The sequence below is a fragment of the Monodon monoceros genome, unplaced genomic scaffold (genome assembly GCF_005190385.1).
Source record: "Monodon monoceros isolate NGI ecotype Baffin Bay Population unplaced genomic scaffold, NGI_Narwhal_1 Super_Scaffold_19, whole genome shotgun sequence".
Classification (NCBI taxonomy): Eukaryota; Metazoa; Chordata; class Mammalia; order Artiodactyla; family Monodontidae; genus Monodon; species Monodon monoceros.
The window spans coordinates 69,822,400-69,848,847 of record NW_021703775.1 but is presented as its reverse complement, the minus strand read 5'-3'; the positions used below and the strand labels follow the sequence as shown (position 1 = coordinate 69,848,847).

The 26,448-nt window shown below is 38.6% G+C and overlaps 1 protein-coding gene across 3 annotated transcripts in view; it reads left to right on the top strand.

Annotated features, from left to right (window-relative positions):
- Positions 1–26,448, top strand: part of FAM228B (family with sequence similarity 228 member B) — a 41,233-nt gene that overhangs the window by 3,322 nt on the left and 11,463 nt on the right. The window contains exons 3-8 of one of the 3 annotated variants that reach the window (XM_029231748.1): positions 10,654–10,722; positions 12,223–12,414; positions 13,086–13,166; positions 16,340–16,427; positions 16,522–16,678; positions 25,430–25,537. In XM_029231748.1, the coding sequence (XP_029087581.1) occupies positions 10,654–10,722; positions 12,223–12,414; positions 13,086–13,166; positions 16,340–16,427; positions 16,522–16,678; positions 25,430–25,537 (695 nt within the window). Of the gene's footprint in view, positions 1–10,653; positions 10,723–12,222; positions 12,415–13,085; positions 13,167–16,339; positions 16,428–16,521; positions 16,685–25,429; positions 25,542–26,448 lie in introns of those variants that run through there. The other 2 variants (XM_029231750.1, XM_029231749.1) reach the window with 2 other exon arrangements.

Below are 26,448 nucleotides of genomic sequence, written 5' to 3'. Positions count from 1 at the left end.
TGTTTCCTTAATTTCTCTTTCAGATTTTTCATCATTAGTGTATAGGAATGCAGGAGATTTCTGTGCATTAATTGTGTATCCTGCAACTTTACCACATGGTGTTGATTAGCTCTAGTAGTTTTCTGGTGGCATCTTTAGGATTCTCTATATATAGTATCATGTCATCTGCAAACAGTGACAGTTTTACTTCCTCTTTTCCAATTTGTATTCCTTTTATTTCTTTTTCTTCTCTGATTGCTGTGGCTAGGACTTCCAAGACTATGTTGAATAATAGTGATGAGAGTGGACATCCTTGTCTTGGTCCTGATCTTAGAGGAAATGCTTTCAGTTTTTCACCATTGAGAATGATGTTTGCTGTGGGTTTGTCATATATGGCCTTTATTATGTTGAGGTAGTTTCCCTCTGTGCCCACTTTCTGGAGAGTTTTTTATTATAAATAGGTGTTGAATTTTGTCAAAAGCTTTTTCTGCATCTATTGAGATGATCATATGGTTTTTTTTCTTCAATTTGTTAATATGGTGTATCACATTGATTGATTCACGTATATTGAAGAATCCTTGGATCCCTGGGATAAATCCCACTTGATCATGGTGTATGATCCTTTTAATGTGTTGTTGAATTCTGTTTGCTAATATTTTGTTGAGGGTTTTTGCATCTATATTCATGAATGATACTGGTCTGTAATTTTTTTTTTTGTGGTATTTTTGTCTGGTTTTGGTATCAGGGTGATGGTGGCCTCATAGAATGAGTTTGGGAGTGTTTCTTTGCAGTTTTTTGGAAGAGTTTGAGAAGGATGGGTGTTAGCTCTTCTCTAAATGTTTGATAGAATTCACCTGTGAAGCCATCTGGTCCTGGACTTTTCGTTTGTTGGAAGATTTTTTTTTTTTTTTGCGGTACACGGGCCTCTCACTGCCGTGGCCTCTCCCGTTGCGGAGCACAGGCTCCAGAGGCGCAGGCTCAGCGGCCATGGCTCACGGGCCCAGCCGATCCGCGGCACGTGGGATCCTCCCGGACCGGGGCACGAACCTGTGTCCCCTGCGTTGGCAGGCAGACCCTCAACCACTGCGCCACCAGGGAAGCCCTGTTGGAAGATTTTTAATCACGGTTTCAATTTCATTACTTCTGATTGGTCTGTTCATATTTTCTATTTCTTCCTGGTTCCGTCTTGGAAGGATATACCTTTCTAAGAATTTGTCCATTTTTTCCAGGTTGTCCATTTTATTGGCATAGAGTTGCTTGTAGTAGTCTCTTAGGATGGTTTATATTTCTGCGGTGTCTGTTGTAACTTCTCCTTTTTCATTTCTAATTTTATTGATTTGAGTCCTCTCCCTCTTTTTCTTTTTTTTTTTTTTTTTTGCGGTACACGGGCCTCTCACTGTTGTGGCCTCTCCCGTTGCAGAGCACAGGCTCCGGACGTGCAGGCTCAGCGGCCATGGCTCACGGGCCTAGCCGCTCCGTGGCATGTGGGATCTTCCCAGACCGGGGCACGAACCGTGTCACCTGCATCGGCAGGTGGACTCTCAACCACTGTGCCACCAGGGAACCCCTCTCCCTCTTTTTCTTGATGAGTCTGGCTAATGGTTTATCAATTTTGTTTATCTTCTCAAAGAACCAGCTTTTAGTTTTATGGATCTTTGGTATTGTTTTGTTTCTATTTCATTTATTTCAGCTCTGATCTTTATTATTTCTTTCCTTCTACTAACTTGGGATTTGTTTTTCTTTCTCTAGTTCCTTTAGGTGTAAGGTTAGATGGTTTATTTGAGATGTTTGTTGTTTCTTGAGGTAGGATTGTATTGCTATAAACTTCCCTCTTAGAACTGCTTTTGCTGCATCCCATAGGTTTTGGATCGTTGTGTTTTCATTGTCATTTGTCTCTAGGTATTTTTTGATTTCCCCTTTAATTTCTTCAGTGATCTATTGGTTATTTAGTAACGTATTGTTTAGCCTCCCTGTGTTTGTGTTTTTTTCCCTGTAATTGATTTCTAATCTCATAGCGTTGTCGTCAGAAAAGATGCTTGATATGATTTCAATTTTCTTAAATTTACTAAGGCTTGATTTGTGACCCAAGATGTGATCTATCCTAGAGAATGTTCTGTGTGCACTTGAGAAGAAAGTGTAATCTGCTGTGTTTGGATGGAATGTCCTATAAATATCAATTAAATCTATCTGGCCTATTATTAATTTTCTGTTTGGATGATCTGTCCATTGGTGTAAGTGAGGTTTTAAAGTCCCCCACTGTTATTGTGTTACTGTCGATTTCCTCTTTTATAGCTGTTAGCAGTTGCCTTATATATTGAGGTGCTCCTATGTTGGGTGCATATATATTTATAATTGTTATATCTTCTTCTCGGATTGATCCCTTGATCATTGTGTAGTGTCCTTCCTTGTCTCTTGTAACATTCTTTATTTTAAAGTCTATTTTATCTGATACAACTATTGCTACTCCAGCATTCTTTTGATTTCCATTTGCATGGAATATCTTTTTCCATCCCCTCACTTTCAGTCTGTATGTGTCCCTAGGTCTGAAGTGGGTCTCTTGTAGACAGCATATATATGGGTCTTGTTTTTGTATCCATTCAGCAAGCCTGTGTCTTTTGGTTGGAACATTTAATTCATTCACATTTAAGGTAATTGTTGATATGTATGTTCCTATTACCATTTTGTTAATTGTTTTGGGTTTGTTTTTGTAGGTTCTTTTCTTCTCTTGTGTTTTCCACTTAGAGAAGTGCCTTTAGCATTTGTTGTAGAGCTGGTTTGGTGGTGCTGAATCCTGTTAACTTTTGCTTGTCTGTAAAGCTTTTGATTTCTCCATGGAATCTAAATGAGATCCTTGCTGGGTAGAGTAATCTTGGTTGTAGGTTCTTCCCTTTCATCACTAAGTATATCATGCCACTCCCTTCTGGCTTGTAGAGTTTCTGCTGAGAAATCAGCTGTTAACCTTATGGGAGTTCCCTTGTATGTTATTTGTCATTTATCCCTTGCTGCTTTCAATAATTTTTCTTTGTCTTTAATTTTTGCCAATTTGATTGCTATGTGTCTCGGTGTGTTTCTCCTTGGGTTTATCCTGTATGGGACTCTCTACGCTTCCTGGACTTGGGTGGCAATTTCCTTCCCCATGTTTGGGAAGTTTTCGACTATAATCTCTTCAGATGTTTTCTCAGGTCCTTTCTCTCTCTCTTCTCCTTCTGGGACCCCTATAATGTGAATGTTGTTGCGTTTAATGTTGTCCCAGAGGTCACTTAGGCTGGCCTCATTTCTTTTCATTCTTTTTTCTTTATTCTGTTCTGCAGCAGTGAATTCCACCATTGTGTCTTCCAGGTCACTTATCCGTTCTTCTGCCTCAGTTATTCTGGTATTGATTCCTTCTAATGCATTTTTCATTTCAGTTATTGTATTTTTCATCTCTGTTTGTTCTTTAATTCTTCTAGGTCTTTGTTAAACATTTCTTGCATCTTCTCGATCTTTGCCTCCATTCTGTTTCCGAGGTCCTGGATCATCTTCACTATCATTATTCTGAATTCTTTTTCTGGAAGATTGCCTATCTCCACTTCATTTAGTTATTTTTCTGGAGTTTTGTCTTGTTCCTTCATCTGGTACATAGCCCTTTGCCTTTTCATCTTGTCTGTCTTTCTGTGAATATGGTTTTTGTTCCACAGGCTGCAGGATTGTAGTTCTTCTTGCTTCTGCTGTCTGCCCTCTGGTGGATGAGGGTATCTGAGAGGCTTGTGCAAGTTTCCTGATGGGAGGGACTGGTGGTGGGTAGAGCTGGCTGTTGCTCTGGTGGGCAGAGCTCAGTAAAACTTTAATCCACTTGACTGCTGATGGGTGGGGCTGGGTTCCCTCCCTATTGGTTGTTTGGCCTGAGGCAACCCAACACTGGAGCCTACCTGGGCTCTTTGGTGGGGCTAATGGTGGACTCTGGGAGGGCTCACGCCAAGGAGTACTTCCCAGAACTTCTGCTGCCAGTGTCCTTGTCCTCATGGTGAGACACAGCCACCCCCGCCTCTGCAGGAGACCCTCCAACACTAGCAGGTAGTTCTAGTTCAGTCTTCTATGGGGTCACTGCTCGTTCCCCTGGGTCCCTATGTGCACACTACTTTGTGTGTGCCCTCCAAGAGTGGAGTTTCTGTTCCCTCAATCCTGTCAAAGTCCTGCAGTCAAATCCCGCTAGCCTTCAACGTCTGAGTCTTTACGAATTCCTCCTTCTGTTGCCGGATCCCCAGGTTGGGAAGCCTGATGTGGGGCTCAGAACCTTCACTCCAGTGGGTGGACTCTTGTGGTATAAGTGTTCTCCAGTTTGTGAGTCACCCACCCAGGAGATATGGGATTTGATTTTATTGTGATTGCACCCCTCCTACCATCTCATTGTGGCTTCTCCTTTGTCTTTGGATGTGGGGTATCTTTTTTGGTGAGTTGCAGTGTCTTCCTGTTGATGATTGTTTAGCAGTTAGTTGTGATTCCGGTGCTCTCTCAGGAGGGAGTGAGAGCACGTCCTTCTACTCCGGATCTTGAACCAATCTCACTATAGTTTATTTTACATTTAAATTTTTTTATACAAATATAATCTTATGTATTATTTTTGTCAGGCTTCTTTCACTCAGTATAATTTGCAGTTCATCCATGTTGTTTCATGTTTCAGTACTTAGTTCCTTTTTTTTTTTTTTTTTTTTGCTGAATGCTATATACCCCAGTTTGTCTATTCTGTCATTGGACGTTTGGGTTGTTTACAGTTTTTGGCTCTTATAAATAAAGCTGTTAGGAACATTCATGTACATGTCTTTATATGGATATATATTTTCATTACTGTTGGGTAAACATCTAGTTGTAGAATGCCTAGGTCATATGGTAAATGAATTTAATATTTTATGAAACTGCCAACTGTTTTCCAAAATTATATTATTTATTTATTTATTTATTTTTCTGGTGCGCGGGCCTCTCACTGTTGTGGCCTCTCCTGTTGCGGAGCACAGGCTCCGGACACGCAGGCTCAGCGGTCATGGCTTACGGACCCAGCCGCTCTGTGGCATGTGGGATCTTCCTGGACCGGGGCACGAACCCGTGTCCCCTGCATCGGCAGGCGGACTCTCAACCACTGCGCCACCAGGGAAGCCCAAAGTTATATTATTTTATATTTCCACTAGCAGTGTATGGGAGTTCCAGTGTTTCACATCCTAGCCAACATTTGGTACAGTCTGTGTGTATGTGTGTGTGTGTGTGTGTGTGTGTAGGTGTAGTCTTTTGAGACATTGTAAAAGATGTAGAGTCACATTTCAAAAGATGTAGAGTCACATTTCATTGTGTGGTGTTTTAAAAAAATTAAAAATTTTTTGGCTGCGTCGGGTCCTAGTTGCAGCTCGTGGGATCTTTGTTGAGGCATGTGGGATCTTTGTGGTGGTGCGCGGGCTTCTCTCTAGTTGTGGCGTGCAAGTTTTCTCTTCTCTAGTTGCGGCATGCAGGCTCCAGGGTGCGTGGGCTCTGTAGTTTGCGGCACACAGGCTCTCTAGTTGAGGTGTGCAAGCTCAGTAGTTGTGGCACGCGAGCTTAGTTGCCCTATGGCATGTGGGATCCCAGTTCCCCGACTAGGGATCGAACCCGCGTCCCCTGCATTGTAAGGCGGATTCTTTACCACTGGACTATCAGGGAAGTCCCTCATTGTGTGTTTTTTTTGTTGTTGTTGTTGTTGTTTTTTGCGGTACTCGGGCCTCTCACTGTTGTGGCCTCTCCCATTGCGGAGCACAGGCTCTGGACGCGCAGGCTCAGCAGCCATGGCCCACGGGCCCAGCCGCTCCGTGGCATGTGGAATCCTCCCGGACTGGGGCACGAACCCGTGTCCCCTGCATTGGCAGGTGGACTCTCAACCACTGCGCCACCAGGGAAGCCCGTGCATTTTTTAATTTAAAATTCACTACCTTAAAGTGTACAATTCAGTGGTTTTTAGTATATCCACAAGGTTGTATAACCATCACCTCTCTAATTCCAGAACATTTTCATCACCCCAAAAAGGAAACTCATACCCTTTAGCAGTCCTTGTCCATTCCCTTCTCCCTTGTTCTCTGGCAACTGCTAATCTACTTTTTCTTAGATTTGTCTATTCTGGACATTGTATACAAATGGAATCATGTAGTATGTGGTCCTTTGTGTCTGAGTTCTTCCACTTAGCATACTGTTTTCATGGTTCATCCATGTTGTAGCATGTATCAGCACTTCATTCTTTTTTATGGCCAAATGATACTCCAGTATATGGATATACCACATTTTATTTATCCATTCATCAGTGGATGGGCAGTTGGATTTTTTCTGGTTTTTGACTATTATGAACAATGCTGCTGTGAAGATTGTATACAAGTTTTTGTGTGAACATATGTTTTCAGCTGTCTTGGGTATATAACCTAGGAATGGAATTGCTAAGTCATATGATAATTCTGTGTTTAACTTTTTGAGGAGCTGCCTACTGTTTCCAACAGTGGCTGTACCATTTTACATTCTCATCAGCAATGTATGAAGGTTTCAGTTTCTCTACTGCTTAGAGTTCATTGAACCTCTAGTATCGGTGAGCGTATAGTTCCCAACACATTTGGAAAAATTTCAGCCATCGTTTCTTAAAATATTTTTTCTACCCCACCCCTTCTCCTTTTGGGAAATAAAATTACATGTTTAATCGCCTGCTTAAAGCTATCCCATAGCCCACTGATTATATGTTAAACTTTTTCATACTTTTCCTTCCTGCATTTCATTTTGGACAGCTTCTATTATCATTTTAACTTTACTAATCATTTCTTCTGTAATACCCAGTCTGTTGATAATCCTGTCTGTTGTATTTTTCATTTCAGACATTGGGTTTTTATCCCTTAAGTTTTTAGGGGACCTTTTAAAAAATCTTCCGTGTCTCAAAACGTCTGCTGTTTCGTCTAGCTTCCTGCACTTATGAACTATTTTAATGTCTTGGTCTAATAATTATATCATCTGTGTCATTTCTGGGGTAGTTTTTTTTTTAAATATTTATTTGGCTGCACCAGGTCTTCGTTGCTGGGTGTGGGATCCTTAGTTGCAGCATGTGGGATCTTTAGTTGCGGCCTGCGAACTCTTAGTTGCGGCATGTGGGATCTAGTTCCCTGAGCAGGGATCAAACTTAGGCCCCCTGCATTGGGAGCATGGAGTCTTAGCCACTGGAACACAAGGGAAGTCTCCTCTGGGGTAGTTTTGATTGATTCTTTTCATTAGTCAAATTTTCCTGCTTCTTTATGTGCCTGGTGATTTTTTTTTTAAATTTCTGAGATATACATTTTAAAGTAGTAACTGGAATTATGACTTATAACATTGTACCAGAACATATAAGATTTTTAGAAATTTCATGTAATGTCTGAAACATTTATATAAACATATTTCCATACAAATAACCCAAAGAAAGTTTAGTATTAGTTGTTTTTTTTTGTTTGTTTTTTTATATTGCAGGTTCTTATTAGTCATCAGTTTTATACACATCAGTGTATACATGTCAATCCCAATCGTCCAATTCAGCACACCACCATCCCCACCCCACCACGGTTTTCCCCCCTTGGTGTCCATACGTTTGTTATCTACATCTGTGTCTCAACCTCTGCCCTGCAAACTGGTTCATCTGTACCATTTTTCTAGGTTCCACATACATGCGTTAAGATACGATATTTGTTTTTCTTTTTCTGACTTACTTCACTTTGTATGGCAGTCTCTAAGTCCATCCACGTCTCAGCAAATGACTCAATTTTGTTCCTTTTTATGGCTGAGTAATATTCCATTGTATGTATGTACCACAACTTCTTTATCCATTCGTCTGTTGATGGACATTTAGGTTTCTTCCATGACCTGTATGCCTGGTGATGTTTTTAATTGGATGACAGATGTGAATTTTTCCTTGTTGAGTGCTGGATATCTTTGATTTCCAATAAATATGCTGAGCTTTGTTCTGGTATGTGGTTAAGTTACTTGGGCATAGTCTGATTTTTTTCATGTCTTGCCACCAAGCTTTGTTAGACAGAACTGTAGTATCATTTAGTGTATGGCCAATTTTGCTTTAGTACTTATTTTGTAAAACCCCTCTAAGTACTCAACTGTTTTATGCACCATAAAGTTTGTCACCCTGGCTGATGTTAAGAGGAATAACTCCTGGGGTTGTGTGACCTCTAGGGATTGTTCCCCTAATCCTTTCAGGTACTTCTTTGCCCAGTGTTTCTTTGGGTAGTTTCTCCACATGCATATAGTGTTCAGCATTCACCTGAAGATGCACGGGGGACCCTCTACAGATCTAATTCTCTGCAGATCCCCAAAGCTCTTTCTCTGTATGACTTTCTTCCCTCTGGTACTGTGCTCTATGAACTGTAGCTACCCTGGCCTCCCCAGACTCCCAGCTCCCCTGCTCATTTCAGGGAGACAGGTGGATTCCACCTGATTTCCTCCTCTCTGTGCCACAGTCTGGAAATTCTCTCCAGGCTCTAATGAGCTATTTTAAGGCTCACCTTGTGTTCTGTATCTCAGGGGCCACTGTCCTTCATAGCCTGATGTCCAGTGTCTTGAACTGTTGTTTGACTTTTTTTTTTTTTAAGGTAGGAGGATAAATCTGTTCTCTCTTATTCTATCTTCCTTCCTAACTTTCTTTCTTCTATTCCATTCTTTTATTTATCATTTCTAGGACCCCAGTTATCAACTTGTTGAACCTTTTGCTATTGTCTCATAAGTTGCTACAACTCTATTCATTTTCCAGTCTTTTTTCTTCCTGTTTCCCAGATTGGATAAATTCTAATGATTTGAATTCAAGTTCACTGACTCTTTTTATGTCATCTTAAATCTGCTGTAAAACCCATTTAAGTTTGTTTGTTTTTTAAATTTAAGAGCTGTATTTTCCACTTGGTTATTTTTCAGTCTCTATTTTTCTGCTGAGGTTTTCTATTCATTCATTATGAGCATATTTTCCTATAACTTCTTAAACATAGCTATAATAGTTGACCTAGAATCCTTGTATAGCTATAATAGTTGACCTAGAATCCTTGTCTGCTAATTCCAACATATGGGCCATCTCAGAGTTGGTCTCCAGTTGATTGTCTTTCTGTGTAAGGGTCACGTTTTCCTATTTGTCTAGTGATTTTGGACATTATGAGAGATACATTGTAAAGGGTCTGGATTCTGTTATGTTCCTCTGATTAATACTGAGTTTTTGTTTTAGCAGGCAGTTAACTTGGCTGAACACGAACTCTGAACTTTGTCTCTCCTGCAGTTGGCAGCAGGTGAAATCACTGTTTAGCCTTTTTTAGCTTTAGCTGGGCTCCACGGAGTCTGCTTTTTGCTTATGTAGTTCAAGGGTCTGCCAGGGATTTGGTCTGCAGAATTTGTGGCATTCTGTCTATGGTTTACTCCTTTCAGGTATTTCTCCTCTTCATTTTCCTGCTGCTATGGTTGCCCTGAACTCTGTCTTCTAATTATTGAATCTGTAAAACTGTGTATTTCTGTCTGCGTTTGAGCTACCTTGTTTAGCTATGACTGAGGCCTGCTGTTAGACAAAAGTCCATAAAGAACTGAAAACTTTTCCAGTGCTGTTCTCTTTTTCCAAGTGTTGACTACCCTTTAGTTTCTTCCTGCTCTGGGTCAGTCTCCAGTGTCTTCAGGTGGTGATTTTAATATTTCAGTACTCATCTTGGTTTTGACAGCAGTAGATTTGCTAGGAATAGCAACTCTGTGAGGCAGAAAGAACAAAGAAAATGAATTTGGAGTTAGATACATTTGAGTTTGAATTCTGGGCTCAGTGCAGGATTTTCTAGGCTTCTGGTTGTTGCTTAACTCCCTTGAGCCTTAATTTCCTTGTGTGTTAATGGGGAAGGCTAGTTCTTAGATTTTGAGATTTTACTCATCTATTCTAGAAAACAAGGGTAGTGGAAATGAAGACAATTCCAATGACAGTTAATTTGAGAATATTTTATTTTTGTGTAATTATGAGAGGATTTCAGAGGCCCATCCCAAATGTCCACTTTGGGACTCTTTTATTATTAATCATTTTTTCCATTGTGGAAAAATTATATCATAAAATTTACTCTTTTTAACTATTTTTAAGTGTGTAAGTCAGTGATGTTAATTACATTCACATGTATGCTAGAAATCAACCTCTTGCATTTTCTGACATGTTTAATTGTGGAAAATTTGTTATGAAAATGAAAAAATTTAATTTTATGAGCTATTTCCTGAAGATTGTGTTGCTTTAAAATACTGAAAATGTGGCTTGTTCATAAAAAGTATTAATATTTGATAGCTATAATGACTAAATGAATTCAAATAGAATTCATTCAGAGTAAATGAATTCAAATAGAGGCCTGATTGTATCACTTTATAGGATGTGAAAAAAGATGGGTTTTACCTACCATGTGTGTCTGGGCGAAGTCATTTGACCATATTGGGACTCAAAATGTCTGTGATCTGAGTTATTTTTTCCCTAGAATGAACTGTAGCTGAGAGCAGAAAGATTCAAATCCTCTTTAAAAAGTACGGATGATATGATTTGAAGTAGAAAAATTGGATTTATAGAGAACTTTCCAGGGATATGTATGTCACATAAAATATTATGAGTCTAGGTAGTATTAATGATTTAATTTTCAAATATTTGATTTTCAAAATGTCATTCTGTCATTTTAGGCATTAGCTAAAGAAGATATTGATGCAGCTATTCAATCAATATTATACAGAGAAAATTATATAATTAAGGTAAGAATTGGCTGCAGAATGTGTCTCAAAAATTAAATTTTGTTTTTCCATTTCAGATGTAGTACATTGTCATTATAAAAATTTTAGGGGGCTTCCCTGGTGGCGCAGTGGTTGAGAGTCCGCCTGCCGATGCAGGGGACACGGGTTCGTGCCCCGGTCCGGGAGGATCCCACATGCCGCGGAGCGGCTAGGCCCGTGAGCCATGGCCACTGTGCCTGCGTGTCCGGAGGCTATGCTCCGCAACGGGAGAGGCCACAACAGTGAGAGGCCCGCGTACCGCCAAAAAAAAAAAAAAATTTTAGAAAATATAGAAAACAATTAAAACACTCATTAGCCTTTAGGATTGAACTTAAAAGAGCTCTGAGATTGCTTTAATTTAGTTCCTTTCTTCCTGTACTTTGTGAGGACTCTTTTATAGATACCTTATAAGAGTTTCCTCCTACTCACTTGTTCCTTCATGTTAGTGGGGCTTCTGTGGAGTCACTGGGTATTCTTATTTTTTTTTCTGGCTGTGCTGTGCGGCTTGTGGGATCTTAGTTCCCTGACCAGGGATTGAACTCGGCCCCTCGGCAGTGAAGGTGTGGAGTCCTAATGACTGGACCGCCAGGGAATTCCCTCCATAGAATATTCTTCTTCCTCATTCTGTGTCATTCCTTCTCTTCCTAGATAACTCTGTTCTTTAAGGCCCATCCCAAATGTCTACCAATTTGGAAATCTTTTAAAAAATTTAATTTTTCTATTGTAAAATATATATAACATAAAATTTGCTTTTTAACCATTTTTGAGTGTACAATTCAGTGACATTAATTACATTTATCTGTTGAGCAACCATAACCACTATGTATTTCTAAACCTTTTTCATCACCCCAACCAAAACTTTGTAGTCATTAAGTAGTAACTTCCCAGCTCTCCTTCCGCAAACCTCTGGTAACATCTAATTTATTTTCTGTCTCTGAATTTGCCTATTCTAGACATTTCATATAAGTGGAATCCTACAATATTTATCCTTTTGTGTCTGTCATATTTCACTTAGCATATTGCTTTTAAGGTTCATCCATGTTGTAGCATGTGTCAGAACTTCACTCCTTTTTATGATTGTATAATATTCCATTATACGTATATACCACATTTTGTTTATACCTTCATCTGTTGATGAACACTGGAGTTGTTTCCACCTTTTGGCTGTTGTGAGTAATGATGCAGTGAACACTGGTATACTAGTATCTGTTTGAACCCCATATATCTCTTGCTACATAGTCCCTCCTCCTGTTGTTTTGTAGATTTGTTTTGTTGTCTGTCTTCCAGGGAGAGCAGGCATGTTGTCTAATTTATTCACGTATTCTTTGTTTCCCGTATTGTGTGTGTCACACAGAAGCCAACCAAATGATTTAATTAATGGATGATTTTGTGGGTTATTCTTATGAATATAAATTAAGTTTAAAATTTGGAACAAGAAAACTTTAAGATAATATATTTGTCTTTCCTATCACTGTTTACTAGGAACTAGGTAAGTATTTAAAGCATCATGACTTCTTAAATGCAAGAAAAAAAGAGATATTATATAAAAGATGGGTTGACCATGTGGCAGATCCTCTCCAGAAGAGAATTATAGAAAATGTTGCTTCACATAAGAAGATTAAAAAAAGGAGACAAGAGGAATTAGATGCTTTTTTAAAATACGTAAATAAAAAGGTACTAAGAGATCATTTATTACTTTTTTCAGTTGCTTTAAAAGCTATAGTTATCTTTATTTATAATCATCCAAACAGCCTGCCCTTCCCAATTCTGTATATGTGTAATCTGTACTCCGTTATAGCACATACTATTCTTAAATCCAGGGCATGTGGAAAGGATGGAGGGAAAGGGTTAGGTCTGAATTTAAATGTGTACATTAGAATAATTTTTCTTTCTTTCTCCTATGTAATTGTTAATTTTATATACCAATTAAAAAAAATTGGACTCTAGGTTCAAGATATATGTTTTTTTGAATTTTTTGTTTTTTATTCTGGAACTTGATTATTTATAAAGCTATAAAATATTTCTGTTCTCCTGGCATTTTTAAGAGATCTGAGATGTTTGAATATTAAGTACCTAAAAACAAATTCCTGTATCTTTTAGTGTTCCAACATCCTTTATTAAAATCTTGCAAATTTTAAGTAGATTCCTTCTATCACTATAATATTTCTTACTTAAATACATTAAATTTAATTTCCAATTTGGTCTTCCCTTCCCTTTTGCATTTGTCATCGATGCCATTTCAAAGCATAAGAGTGGAACTGTGTGTTTGACTCTTGAGTCCTGTTATGCTCAAAATTAATTATGGACTGCTTGTTCTTATGTGTGGTTTTATTTCCTTCCTATAGGGAAATGCATTTATAGAGCATTATGATCCAAAAGAATATGATCCTTTTTACATGAACAAAGAGGACCCGAATTTTCTGAAGGTAGATTTCTAATTTTAACTTTGGTATTATGTGGTTTGTTTTTTTGAGCAGTCCTAATATATAAGTAGTCCTTTAGTGATTTCCAGCGAATGCAGTAAAATCTTAAGAATCATGTCCCATCTCCATATCTTAGAAAGGAACAAAAAAGCCAAAGTCCAAAGTAAATTAAACCTCTGTAAAATTTGAAAATATTGTATAATAATTGGGTGATAGATAATGTTAAAAAATTTCAGACTTTTAAATTTGTTACAAAAGTAATATATTTTTATGATATATAAATGAGAAAATCAATTTTAAAATAAAGAATAAGAGACCACTCACAATTCCATTACCCAGAATGAACTCATGAACATTTTTCTGTATATTCTTCAAGACTTCTTTCTAATTATAAACCAACTATACTTCAATTAAAAAAAAAAAGACTTCTTTCTATGGGTAGGTATATGTACACATTTTTATTTAACAAGAATGGGATCATACCACACATTAGGTTTTAAAATCTTTTTTTTCTCAGTAGTTTATGATTTGCTTTCTTTCTTTGTCAATAAATGTAAATATACAATTGTAATCAATACATGGTATTCTGTTATTAATAGCTAACTTGCATTGAGAGCTTAACCAAATGTTAAGATTTCTTTTCACTTTATTTCAGCATTCACTGCTAATTTACAAATAAGGCAAGTGAGGCACGGGTAGGTTAAGTTACTTGTCCAAGGTTACACAGCTGTAAATAGCAGAGTACGGGTATGTTTCTAAACGCATATACTATCTTGCTATACCATCTTTTTTTTTTTTTTTAACATACTCCTTTTGAACCTCTAGATTGTTTTTGACCTATTGTTGTTATAAATGACATTATGATGAACATCCCTGTAACTATTTATTTCTTAATTTTTTCCGTTGGGTAAGTTGCTAGAAGTAGAATTGCTGGGTTAAAAATTATGCATGATTTTAATTCATATCACGAAATTGTCCTCCAGAATGGTTATATAAATTTGTACCTCCTCCCGAGAATCTATTTTTTCCACACTTTTGCTAATAGTGGATATTATTAAAGAAAATAAAACAAAAAACCTACCTTGAATCATAGACATTTTAAACTGCTGGTAGTTGCAGGGCAAAGCAGGTCTTTTAAGTTTTTCCCCAAATTAGGGTGTGTGTATGTGCTATTGTCCCTATTTTTATAGGTCAGAGTTAAACTGAGAGTTTAGAGTTAGATCCTTAGACATACTAACTAGTAGCATACCTGGCAAGGGTTAGAATTGGGATTTGAAATCAGATCTTTTTTATAAAATAAATTTATTTATTTATTTAATTTTTGGCTGTGTTGGGTCTTCGTTGCTGTGCGCGGGCTTTCTCTTGCTGCAGCAGGGGCTACTCTTCAGCGTGGTGCGCGGGCTTCTCATTGCAGTGGCTTCTCTTGTCGCGAAGCACGGGCTCTGGGCATGCGGGCTTCAGTAGTTGTGGTTCGCGGGCTCCAGAGCGCAGGCTCAGTAGTTGTGGCACATGGGCTTAGTTGCTCCACGGCATGTGGGATCTTCCCGGACCAGGGCTCGAACCTGTGTCCCCTGCATTGGCAGGCGGATTCTCAACCACTACACCACTAGGGAAGCCTGAAACCAGATCTTTTGGATACCAGAATTCCATTCTGTTCTTTCACCATGTTGCCACTCTAAATGAAGCTGATAGGTGACCTCTTGAGGTAAGCTGAGCACTTTGAGGTTATAGCAGCAGTTCTCAAAGTGAGGTACATAGACCTTTGACAGCCCCAAAACCCTTCTAGGCGGTCCATTAGGCCAAAACTTTTCATAATAGTGCCAAATTTTATTTGCCTTTTTCATTGTGTTGACATTTGCACTGATGGTACAGAAGCAGTGTTGGGTAAAACTGCTAGTACCTTAGAGCTACTTAAGTCAGTGTTATCAAATTATACTGGTACTGTACTCATATTCTTCACCGTCATGCACTCACAGTAAAAAAAAAAAAAAAATTCAATTTCACTTAATGTCCTTGATCAAACAGTAAAAAAATTATTAATTTTATTAAGTCTTACTCCCCCCTTTTTTAATTGAAGTATAGTTGATTTACAATGTTAGTTCCTAGTGTTCAGCAAGGTGATTTGGTTTTTTAGTTTTTCAGATTCTTTTCCATTATAGTTTATTACAAGATATTGAATATAATTCTCTGTGCTATACAATAGGACCTTGTTGTTTATCTGTTTTACTCTATGTAGGAGTTTGTATCTGCTAATTCCAAACTCCTAATTCATTCCTCCCCTCCAAGTCTTGGTCTTTTCTACACATCTTTTTAATATTCTGTGATGAAATGGGAGGTATGCAAAGAGCATTTCTGCATACTGAAATACAGTATGATTGTTTGAATTGTGAGCTAAACTGGCTGATTTTTTTTCATGGAACATCATTTTTACTTGAAAGAATGACTTACAGACTATGTTTATTAAGTCTTGGGTGTTTGGTAGACATTTTCTGGAAAATTAATGAAGTGAGTCTGTCACTTCAAGAAAAACAGCTGACAATATTTGTTGCCAGTGATAAAATGTGAACTTTCAAACAAAAATTTGAATTTTTGAAATACTGACCATGATGTGTGACAGTGTTCCAATACTCAAAGACTTTACGGATGAGATTGGTGATGATATTAATGAATGTGATTATTGTATAATGAAATGTATTAACATTTGGAAGACCTCACATAACTCAGTGATCTAATTTTCTCTAAACAACCAATTCATGATATGGATAAAAGATTCATTCAGAGTTCAAGTCCAAGATGGACCAATGGATTTTAATGTAGCAGAGTTTGAATAATTCATTGATATGGTTTCAGATTCTACATCCTAACTGACCTTTAAGAAGCTGCCACTTGTTGAGTTTGGGTATAGTATTGATATCTAAAAAGAATATCCACAGTGATCTGAAAAGGCTATTAAAACAAGAGCTAACCATGCTTCTTTGGCTGAAGGGCCTTGTTAGGAGATGTATTGGAGTGCTGCCATCTCTTTGTAATGTGTTAAATATATATAATAATTAGATTGCTGTTAGTTTGTAGATGCTGTAATCTTGATTATTCTGGCATAAGAGCTTGGCATGGATGCTTAGAATAGACTGAAAAAGAGCTGGAACCCAGTCCTCAAAGAAGTGTTTTTCTTGTAGGTTACCATCCCACCATTTCGTGACCCTTTGAAAAAGGCACAATATGACAAAGACGATGGAAAAAGAATTCTTCTTCAGTGTGAGACTGGTACTTAGTTTCTAATTGTTACGTGGTTTCATAACCCAAGAGCAATGGGAGTTGCATTTAAGGATGCTAATTTAGGTTGCTCATCTTCCTACAGGCAGAATATTTACAATGAAAGAATTTAAAGAGGTTGAGAAGGCCAAACTGCATTCCAGATTTCCAGGAATTTCTAATTCAAGGCACTTTATGACTCCAAATGAGTGGCTTAAACTGCCTACAAACTACATAGAGAGTGAATTTTGTAAAAGGAGCAGGTAATGGTTAGTATGATAGAAATTACGGAACCTCTTCGAATTTGAAAACTGTTTCTTGAGACAGTGATATATATTTTGTCATAATTATGATTTTTAAAAACTATTTCAATTTTCAATGAGAAGTCTACTGTAATTCTTGTCTTTGTTCCTCTGTATGTGATGTTTCTTTTTTCTTGGGTACTTTCAAGATTTTCTCTTTGTCTTTGGTTTTCGTTAGCTAGTCTATGATGTGTGTAGGTGTTTTTTCCCCTTTCTTTTTGTTTGATCCTACTTAGGGTTCACTGAGATTCTTGTATCTGTGGTTTGATGTCTTTCATTATTTGGGGGGAAATTCTAGGCTGTTATCACTTCAGATATTTCTTATGCCCCATTCTTCCTGTGTGGTTTTTTAAAAAATTTATTAGAGTATAGTTGATTTAAAATGTTGTATTAGGGCTTCCCTGGTGGCGCAGTGGTTGAGAGTCCGCCTGCCGTTGCAGGGGACACGGGTTCGTGCCCTGGTCCGGGAAGATCCCACATGCCACAGAGCAGCTGGGCCCGTGAGCCATGGCTGCTGAGCCTGCGCGTCCGGAGCCTGTGCTCCGCAACGGGAGAGGCCACAGTAGTGAGAGGCCCACGTACCGCAAAAAAAAAAAAAAAAAAAAAAAAAAGTTGTGTTAGTTTCTGCTGTGTAGCAAAGTGAATCAGTTATACATATACATATATCCACTCTTCTTTTAGATTCTTTACTCATATAGGTTATTACAGAGTATTAAGAAGAGTTCCCTGTGCTATACAGTAGGTTCTTATTAGTTATCTATTTTATATATAGTAGTGTGTATATGTCAATCCCAGTCTCCCAGTTTATCTCTCCCCCGTGTTTTTTTTAACTTAAGTATAGTTGATGTACAATATTATATAAGTTTTTCAGATGCACAGTGCAGTGATTCACAATTTTTAAAAGTTATACTCCATTTATAGTTATTATAAAATATTGGCTATACAAAAATATCCTTACAGCTTATTTATTTTATACATAGTAGTTTTTACCTCTTACTCCCCTACTCCTAACTTGCCCCTTCCCCTTTCCTCTCCCCACTGGTAACTACTAGTTTGTTCTCTGTATCTGTGAGTCTGTTCTTTTTGTTGTTGTTGTTATAGTTACTAGTTTGATTTATTTTTTAATTTATTTAATTTATTTATTTTTGGCTGTGTTGGGTCAGGTCTTTGTTGCTGCACGCAGGCTTTCTCTAGTTGCGGCGAGTGGGGGCTACTCTTCGTTGCAGTGCTTGGGCTTCTCATTGTAGTGGCTTCTCTTGTTGCAGAGCACAGGCTCTAGGTGCACGGGCTTCAGTAGTTGTGGCTCGTGGGCTCTAGAGTACAGGCTCCGTAGTTGTGGCGCATGGGCTTAGTTGCTCCGCAGCATGTGGGATCTTCTTGGACCAGGGCCTGAACCCGTGTCCCCTGCACTGGCAGGCGGATTCTTAACAACTGCGCCACCAAGGAAGCCCCTGTTTTATTTTTTAGATTCCACCTGTAAGTGATATCATACCATATTTGTCTTTCTTTGTCTGACTTATTTCACTAAGCATAATACCCTCCAAATCCATGCATGTTGTTGCAAATGGCAAATTTTCATTCTTTTTTCAAGGCTGAGTAGTATTCCATTGTGTGTGTTTTGTGTGTGTGTGTGTGTGTGTGTGTGTGTGTGTGTGTATCACATCTTCTTTACTCATTGATCTGTTGATGGACACTTAGGTTGACTGTATATTTTGGCTATTGTAAATACTGCTGCTGTGAACATTGGGATGCTTTTGTTTTTTTCGGATACCCAGGAGTGGAAATGCTAGGTCATATGGTAGTTCTATTTTTAGTTCTATTCTTCTTTTTTTTTTTCCTTTCTGAGGCTCCAGTTCTATGTATGTTAGACCACTTGATATTGTCCCTTAGTTCTTAGATACTCTGTTTTTATTTATTTATGTATTTTTTCTTCTTGTATTTCAGTTGGACAGTTTCTACCCACCTATCTTTAAGTTCACTGAGTCTCTCCTCAGCTGTGTCCCATCTATTGATCACCATCAGATGAACCTTTCCTCAGCTTTGTCTTACATACTGAAGAGACGATCAGAGGAATTCTCCATTTCTGATGTGATGATTTTTATTTCTAGTATTTCCATTTGATTTTTTTCACATAGGTTTAATTTTTCCTAAAATCCTCCATCTGCTCATTCATATTGTTCATCTTTCCGCTAGACTCTTTAACATATTAATCATAGTTATTTTAAGTTCCTCATTTGAGAGTTCCAACTCAGGTTCATTCTGAATCTGGTTCTGTTGACTGCTTTCTCTCTTGACAGTGGGATATTTTGTTTTGCTTTTTTTTGGGCATGTCTTGTAAGTTTTAATTGAATGCTAGGCATTAGAGGTAGAATAGTACAGAGTGAATATTTATGTCTAGAAATGAATATGCTTTTTCTTCTGTCAGGCATTAGCATGGAGAATTGGGCTTACCTAGTCAGAAATTGAGCTGGGTTTAGGTATTATTATTGCTATTGTTACTTTCAATGCACCACAGACTTCAGATGCCTCTAGTGGTGGGCTTTTGTTACCTTGTGCTTAGGGTAGGGGCTGGGGTACCTGAGGGGTTTTCTCAGGTGTTCCTGTGCCCTCCTCAGTTTTTGGCTATCCCTGCAAGGCTGCATCACAGAGGTGGAGGGAGTGAAGTGTCTCCATGGTCTTGCTTCATCCCAGAAGTATTCTTTTTTTTAAAATTTATTTTAATTAATTTATTTTTGGCTGTGTTGGGTCTTTGTTGCTGCGCGCGGGCCTTCTCTAGTTGGCAGCAGGTGGGGGCTACTCGTCGTCGTGATGCGTGGGCTTCTTGTTACGGTGGCTTCTCTTGTTGCGGAGCATGGTCTCTAGAGTACAGGCTCAGTGGTTGTGGCACACGGGCTTAGTTGCTCCGCGGCATGTGGGATCTTCCCAGACCAGGGCTCGAACCTGCGTCCCCTGCATTGGCAGGTGCATTCTTAACCACTGCACCACCAGGGAAGCCCCTGCCAGAAGTATTCTGCTGTTGCTTGTTGGTAGGCTCAAAGAGGGAGGTAAAGGAATGTTCTCTGTTTTCTTTATCCTAGCCTCAGTTTTAGGCAAGCCCTATATACTTGAGCCTCAGAAGTAGGGTTTTCTTAGAGTTCCTTTCTCTTCTCCCTGTAGCACCCAAACACTGTCTTATGTCTGTGGTTGTTCTTGGATGGTAGTTTCCTGCCCCTCTTCCAATAGTAGCATACCTCTGCTGGGTTTAAGTATAGGATTCTGGACACAGGCAATTTCTTGCACCTCCTCCTGGGACAGAGGGTTTTTACTCCTACCCCTATCTTAGTAACAATAGAGCCTTAAGTCTGTCCTGGATATAAGAGGATTTCTCATCCCTCCTCCAGAGGTAGATAGAGTTTGCTTTTACTCCTCTCCCAAAAGCACTAGATCTTTGCTCATCACCCTGGGGGAAAAAGAGTTTGCTTCCCTTACGCCAGCAGCTTAATGCTTTGCTTTGTAAGGGGGAAGGATCCAGGAAAGTGGGAAGGGCACTTGTTTACCTAGCACTGTCAATCTCTTCCTGCATATCTTTGCCACTGATGGGGGTTTTCTCTGGTTTTCTGCTCTGTGCCCAGTCTTTCTTGTTAGCACCTGGTGCAGGCCCATGGAAAAGAGCTTGCTCATGAGTGTAAACACTTCTTATATGAGGTCACCCCAGCTATTCCAAAATGACATGCTAGCCCACACTTGGCCTTTAAGCATCCATTAAAGTTTTAGCTGATATCTTTTGTTTTTAATTATTAGGCTTTATTTGTAAAAGCAGTTTTAAGTTTATCAAAAATTTAAGCAGAAAGAGAATTTCTGTATATTCTGTCCTCCCCATTCCCCACTTTAGTTTCTTCTATTAACATCTTGCATTAGTGTGGTACATCTGTTACATTTTGTGAACCAGTGTTGATTCATCCTTAAATGGAAGCAGAACTCTAATAATTTTCTTATTTTTAAAAAAATTTGCTATAAATGGCACTGTAAATGTTACATAAAACAGAAATAAACCTTAAGACAGAATTCTGAAAGAATGGGCTTTCTACTTTTTTTCATTGTCTTTGAGAATCATAAGCCTAACTCTAGTAATTAGGTAGGGTCCACCCAAACCAGGAATCTGTTCATGACAGATTTAACTCAGGTTGTATGCGAAGGTGATGATATTGAGAATATTGATTTTATAGTGAGCTAATAATGGGCACATGGTAGGTTCCAATTGCAGTATTTATTTTCATCCTCAGGAAGGTTCTGGAGATGACTAATATGGTAAGGAAAATGTTTTCTTTGGATGATTTTCTGGATTTTTCTCTGTGTATCACATTGCTCCACTCTCGTGGAGGCTAGTATGTTTGGGGAAGACTGGCTTATCTGAGCCCTTGTACTAAATATTAGTCTTTGTATATATCATATGTAAATATCTTATATATTAATACTTTTAATACCTCTTTCATATTTTCCATCACCTTTGGTAATTTCTTTGGATATATTTTCCAGTTTACTATTCTTTTTTCACTGTGTTGAATATTAAAATTTTAATTTCTGAAATTTTCTCCCCTTACCCATCCCATATGCTTCTTCATTCCTGATAGGCTCTTCTTGTTTTCTAGTCTTGGTGATTGGATAATTTATTTCTTTAAACATTTTATATATTGCCATTCTACATTCTGTATTTGATAATTCCAAATTCTGTATTTTGGGGGGATGCTAATAAATCTTTTGTTTTTCTCTGCTGATTCTCATTTATAATGGTTTGCTTTCTCGTATGCTTAGTGAATTTTATTTGTGAGTTCAATTTATCTTTGGGTGTACTATTGGCCTAAATTGGGGAAACTTTTCTATCTACACAGATGATTTACTTCTGTTTCTGCCTCTGCCAGTAGCTGGGATGCCATCAACCTGGGCCTAACCAGCTCCCTTCAAATGTCTAGGCTCAGTGTGGCAGTCTCAAGTGTAGTGTCCCCACCTTACAGCTGGCATAGACAGGGCTCAGTATTCTGTTAGCTCTGTTATTGGCATCTGCCCTCAGGGATTATTATCTGTTATTCCACCTGCCCTTGCTGCCCACCATTATGGCCGTAAGTTCCCACACCTCTAGCGTCTACTACATCTGTGTGTGTGTTTTTTCCTTAAAGACCCCCTCCTTCTCTTGTAAGACTAGTGACACCTCAAAGGGTACATTCTATCCAGGGTCTAGTTGTTTGAAGTAAATGGATTCCCTCAAAGCAGTGAATTTCAAATTGTGAATTTCAAAATATACAGTAACAGCTTGAAAAGACTTACCAAGGTGTACATAGGCATGGATAGTCTTAAGGGTCTCAACTTCCAGATTCTGAAGTCTATATGTACTCTTTCCAAAAGTTGATCTGCCTGAGAACCAGCCTGCATTCATATGACTTCTCATCCCACTTTTTAAAAGAGAGGCATATCTTTCAACCTGGTTATAAAAAATTTTAAGGTACCAAATAAAGGGACAAATAAAAATACTGGTTTTTGAGAGAATTCCTTTAATGATGAAGCAAGAAAACTTAACCAACAGGTCTTTCTGTATTTCCCTGTCATATATATTTTATTTTACTTTAATTAACTGATTAATTGATTGATTTAAAGGCATGCTACAGAATCAGGGTACTTGGTCTGTGTTGGGTTGCTTTGAATTTGGAGTGGCTAAAGCTGTATAATTTAGTGATGCTTCTTTTATTTTATTTAATTTATTTTTTAATTTTTAATATATATATATATATATATTTATTTTTGGCTGTGTTGGGTCTTCATTGCTGCGTGCGGGCTTTCTCTAGTTGCTCAGTAGTTGTGACGCACGGGCTTAGTTGCTCTACAGCATGTGGGATCTTCCCAGACCAGGTCTCGAACCCGTGTCCCCTGCATCGTCAGGCAGATTCTTAACCACTGCACCACCAGGGAAGTCCTGATGCTTCTTTTAAATATAGCTGGAATGTTTTCTGGTACTGTCAGAATTTCAAAATATAATAGCTATAATCCTCTGATAACAGTTTTTTGTGATTGCTTTCAGATTTGGTGTGTTTTATTTAATATGGTGGTTAAAATCTATTTTATCACATAGTATCCTAAAATTTTCATTGCTTGTAAGGCGAATACTCATTTTATCTTAATGAATATTTGATATTTTAAAAAATCTATTAAGATACAAACTTATTTAAACTTGCAATGAAAAATTGTAGGTGTCACCTTTAAAATGTTCAAGGGGTTATGTGGTTTTTCAAAACTCTTTTAAGGAGTATATAAACAAAACTGCTTGAAGATCACTGCCTCAGAGCTGCTAGTCAGCCATTACTATATACAGTATATTTTTTGTTCATATATATACATATATATATATCTTTACATGTACTGTAATTACCTTGAGGATAGTAATTGAGTGGCATAAAGTGCTTGTTTCATGGACTAATGAAGTAATGAGCAGGGAGAGGGGGAGGCCAAAGACCCTGCTATATAAATCTAGGTCACTGGAAGATTGGAGGTGCTATCAGCAGAAGATGGAACATAGGAGGAGCAGATTCAGAAATGCAATTGATGAGTTCAGTTTTGTTCATACTGAGTTTTATATACTGGTAGTCCTTTCAAGTAAAGATGTATTACAGGTTGTTGGAAAAGTGAGGCAACAGCTCAAGAGAGAAGGGGATTTGAGGTTGGAGAACTAAATTAAAGAGTTGTTCACTTTGGAAATGAGAGTAAAAGCGTAAGAATGGATTAGATAGGCTGAGGAGAGAATACTGGGAAAAAGAAAAATACTGAGATGAAAGGTTGTGCTATAAAGTTTAGGAGGTGGGAAGAAGAAAAGGAGACAGAAGAAGCAGCCTGTGATTTGCCACAGATATCAGGAGAGGAAAGGGTGACAAGAAGGATCAGGCACTATGCCAAATACAGAGAACTGAGAGGAAGCCATTGGATTCCTTGACTAAGGACATTCCTGTCCCTACTTTCAGTTTGCTCTGAGCAGAAGGAGAGGTAGTTGAGAAGTCTAATCCGATAATACTCTTCTCATCCAACCTTTTCATTATTGTTTGGTACCCTTAGTATTTACTCTCATCTCAAGGTTCTGCCCCAGGATAGCTTTGCCTAAGAATGTTCCTGCAGACAAATGGGCCACTGCATTAGTCCTTCTCAGATATATTAACACAGGAAACCCTTTTTTCCCTCTTGTTAGTAGTGCTTTATACCCTGATCTAAATGTTTGCCATACCGATTTCTTTTACTCAAAACATATTTCAAAATCCACATTCTCTAGGAAGATTCATTCTGACTAAATCAGGATCAGACTGATCCTTTCCATTAATTCTTTTTTTTTTTTTTTTTTTTTTTGCGGTACGTGGGCCTCTCACTGTTGTGGCCTCTCCCGTTGCGGAGCCTCAGTGGCCATGGCTCACAGGCCTAGCTGCTCCGCAGCATGTGGGATCTTCCCGGACCGGGGCATGAACCCGTGTCCCCTGCATCGGCAGGCGGGCTCTCAACCACTGCGCCACCAGGGAAGCCCTCCATTAATACTTTGTGTGGCTATTTGCATGCTAGGTGTACTGGGTATGTTAGTTACGATAATGGCTCTTGGTTTCAGACAACTGAAGCCACCCCAGAAAAGGATTCATTTATTGAGGACTTAACACCACTCATGAAATCATTGGGAGGTCTTAAGAAACAGGGCTGAATTTCAGAAATAACTCCAAAATCACAGTGTAGAATTGGCTGGCCAAGGGATGTGTTGTTTCTGCTATGATCGGGAAACTGCTGAATCAGGAAGCTGCTGCTCCAGTGGTTGGCTTAGAACCCCACCAGCTCTGCTGTAATCTGTGCCAACAAAATGGATGCTCCTCACAGGGCCAGTATCACCCTTCCAACCAACTCTTTTTTTAAGATTTATTTATTATTTATTTATTTAATTAATTTATTTTTGGCTACGTTGGGTCTTAGTTGCGGCACACAGGACCTTTCCTTGCGGCGCACCAGCTCTTCGTTGTGGTGCGTGGGCTTCTCTCTAGCTGTGGCCTGTGGGTTTTCTCTTCTCTAGCTGTGGCACGCTGGCTCCAGGGCGTATGGGCTCTGTAGTTGTGGCGCGCGTGTTCCAGAGCGCGTGGGCTCTGTAGTTTGCAGCACGTGGGCTCTAGTTGAGGTGCGCCAGCTCAGTAGTTGTAGCGTGTGGACTTAGTTGCCCAGCGGCATGTGGGATCTTAGTTCCGTGAGCGGGGATCGAACTCACGTCCCCTGAGTTGTAAGGTGGATTCTTTACCACTGGACTACCAGGGAAGTCCCCCAACCACCTCTTGACTGGGGCAAGACTAGAGGGATCTAAGGCACCTGCCTGCCACCTTATGGCAAAGGAGACTGGGAAATGGGGTGTTTGGGTTCTTTCTTAGGAAAAGCATTTTACGTTTATGCTTGTAAATGACAATCTCTGGAGCTTCTTTTTACATTTAGAGTATAAGCTGTAGGATATAGGGAATACTTTAAACTTTGCCTAGCTGATTCTAGGGTTTCAGTAAATAGTAAACCAGTCTCTATCATAGTTTCAGCAATTCTGAAACACCCAAGAATGTACACCAGTTTGAAGTAATGATATTTTGGACAATATACGTAGCAGTCAATGTATAACAATGATTTCTGTATAAATGCAAGCTAGTATTGTTTTCAGGACATCCTCTCACACCTGTTATCTTATTAAAGGTTAAAAGTAAAAGTGAATTTTAACGAAAGTAGTTTTGACTTGAAACCCTCTGCAAAAACTCCTCATCTTCTGGAATCCCAGGAAGAAGAAAAAGCAGTTGTTTACAAGTAAGCCTATTATTCCATAGCTTTGTTCTTCTTTCATTTAACATGCTTGGCTGTGTTTTCATCCCCTGCCATCATTTTAAGTTGCTGGGGTCGGTGCCAAGGAATACACCAGACTCTTGTGGCTGGACATCAGGCATTTCCCACTGCTGGGAAAGGTGGCAACTTTCCTCAGCTTTTTCTGGTTTTAAAGAACAAACAGCTGACACATTCAGAAATAACAAGCATAGACATAGAAAAAAGTTGTTAACAATTCATACTAAAATTAAAGGTTAGGAGGTTTTTAATTGAATTGGAGCGGTAAAAATGGAATTTTGGACTAGTTCTGGTGGGTAGTAGCTGTTACAATATTGTACCCAGAGTGAAGAGAGGTTATAAGCAGAAAAGTGGTACATACTACTGTGTGTGTAACATGGCGAATCATCTCAATTTACTAGTTAATGGAATTAAAAGTAAGAGATTTCTCTACATAGTTACATAACTGGTTAAGTATCTGATTAAAAATAATGAGATCCATCAGACATTGTTTTCTTCGGTTTTTTTTACTTCTTTTTTTTGAATTTTATTTTATTGTTTTATGCAGCAGGTTCTTATTAGTTATCTATTTTATACATACTAGTGTATATATGTCAATCCCAATCTCCCAATTCATCCCCCCCCCCCACGCACACACTTTCCCCCCTTGGTGTCCATATGTTTGCTCTCTACATCTGTGTCTCAATTTCTGCCTTGCAAACCGGTTCATCTGTACCATTTTTATAGATTCCACATATATGTGTTAATATTCGATATTTGTTTTTCTCTTTCTGACTTCACTCTGTATGACAGACTCTAGGTCCATCCACGTCTCTACAAACGACCCAATTCCATTCTTTTTTATGGCTGAGTAATATTCCGTTGTATATATGTACCAC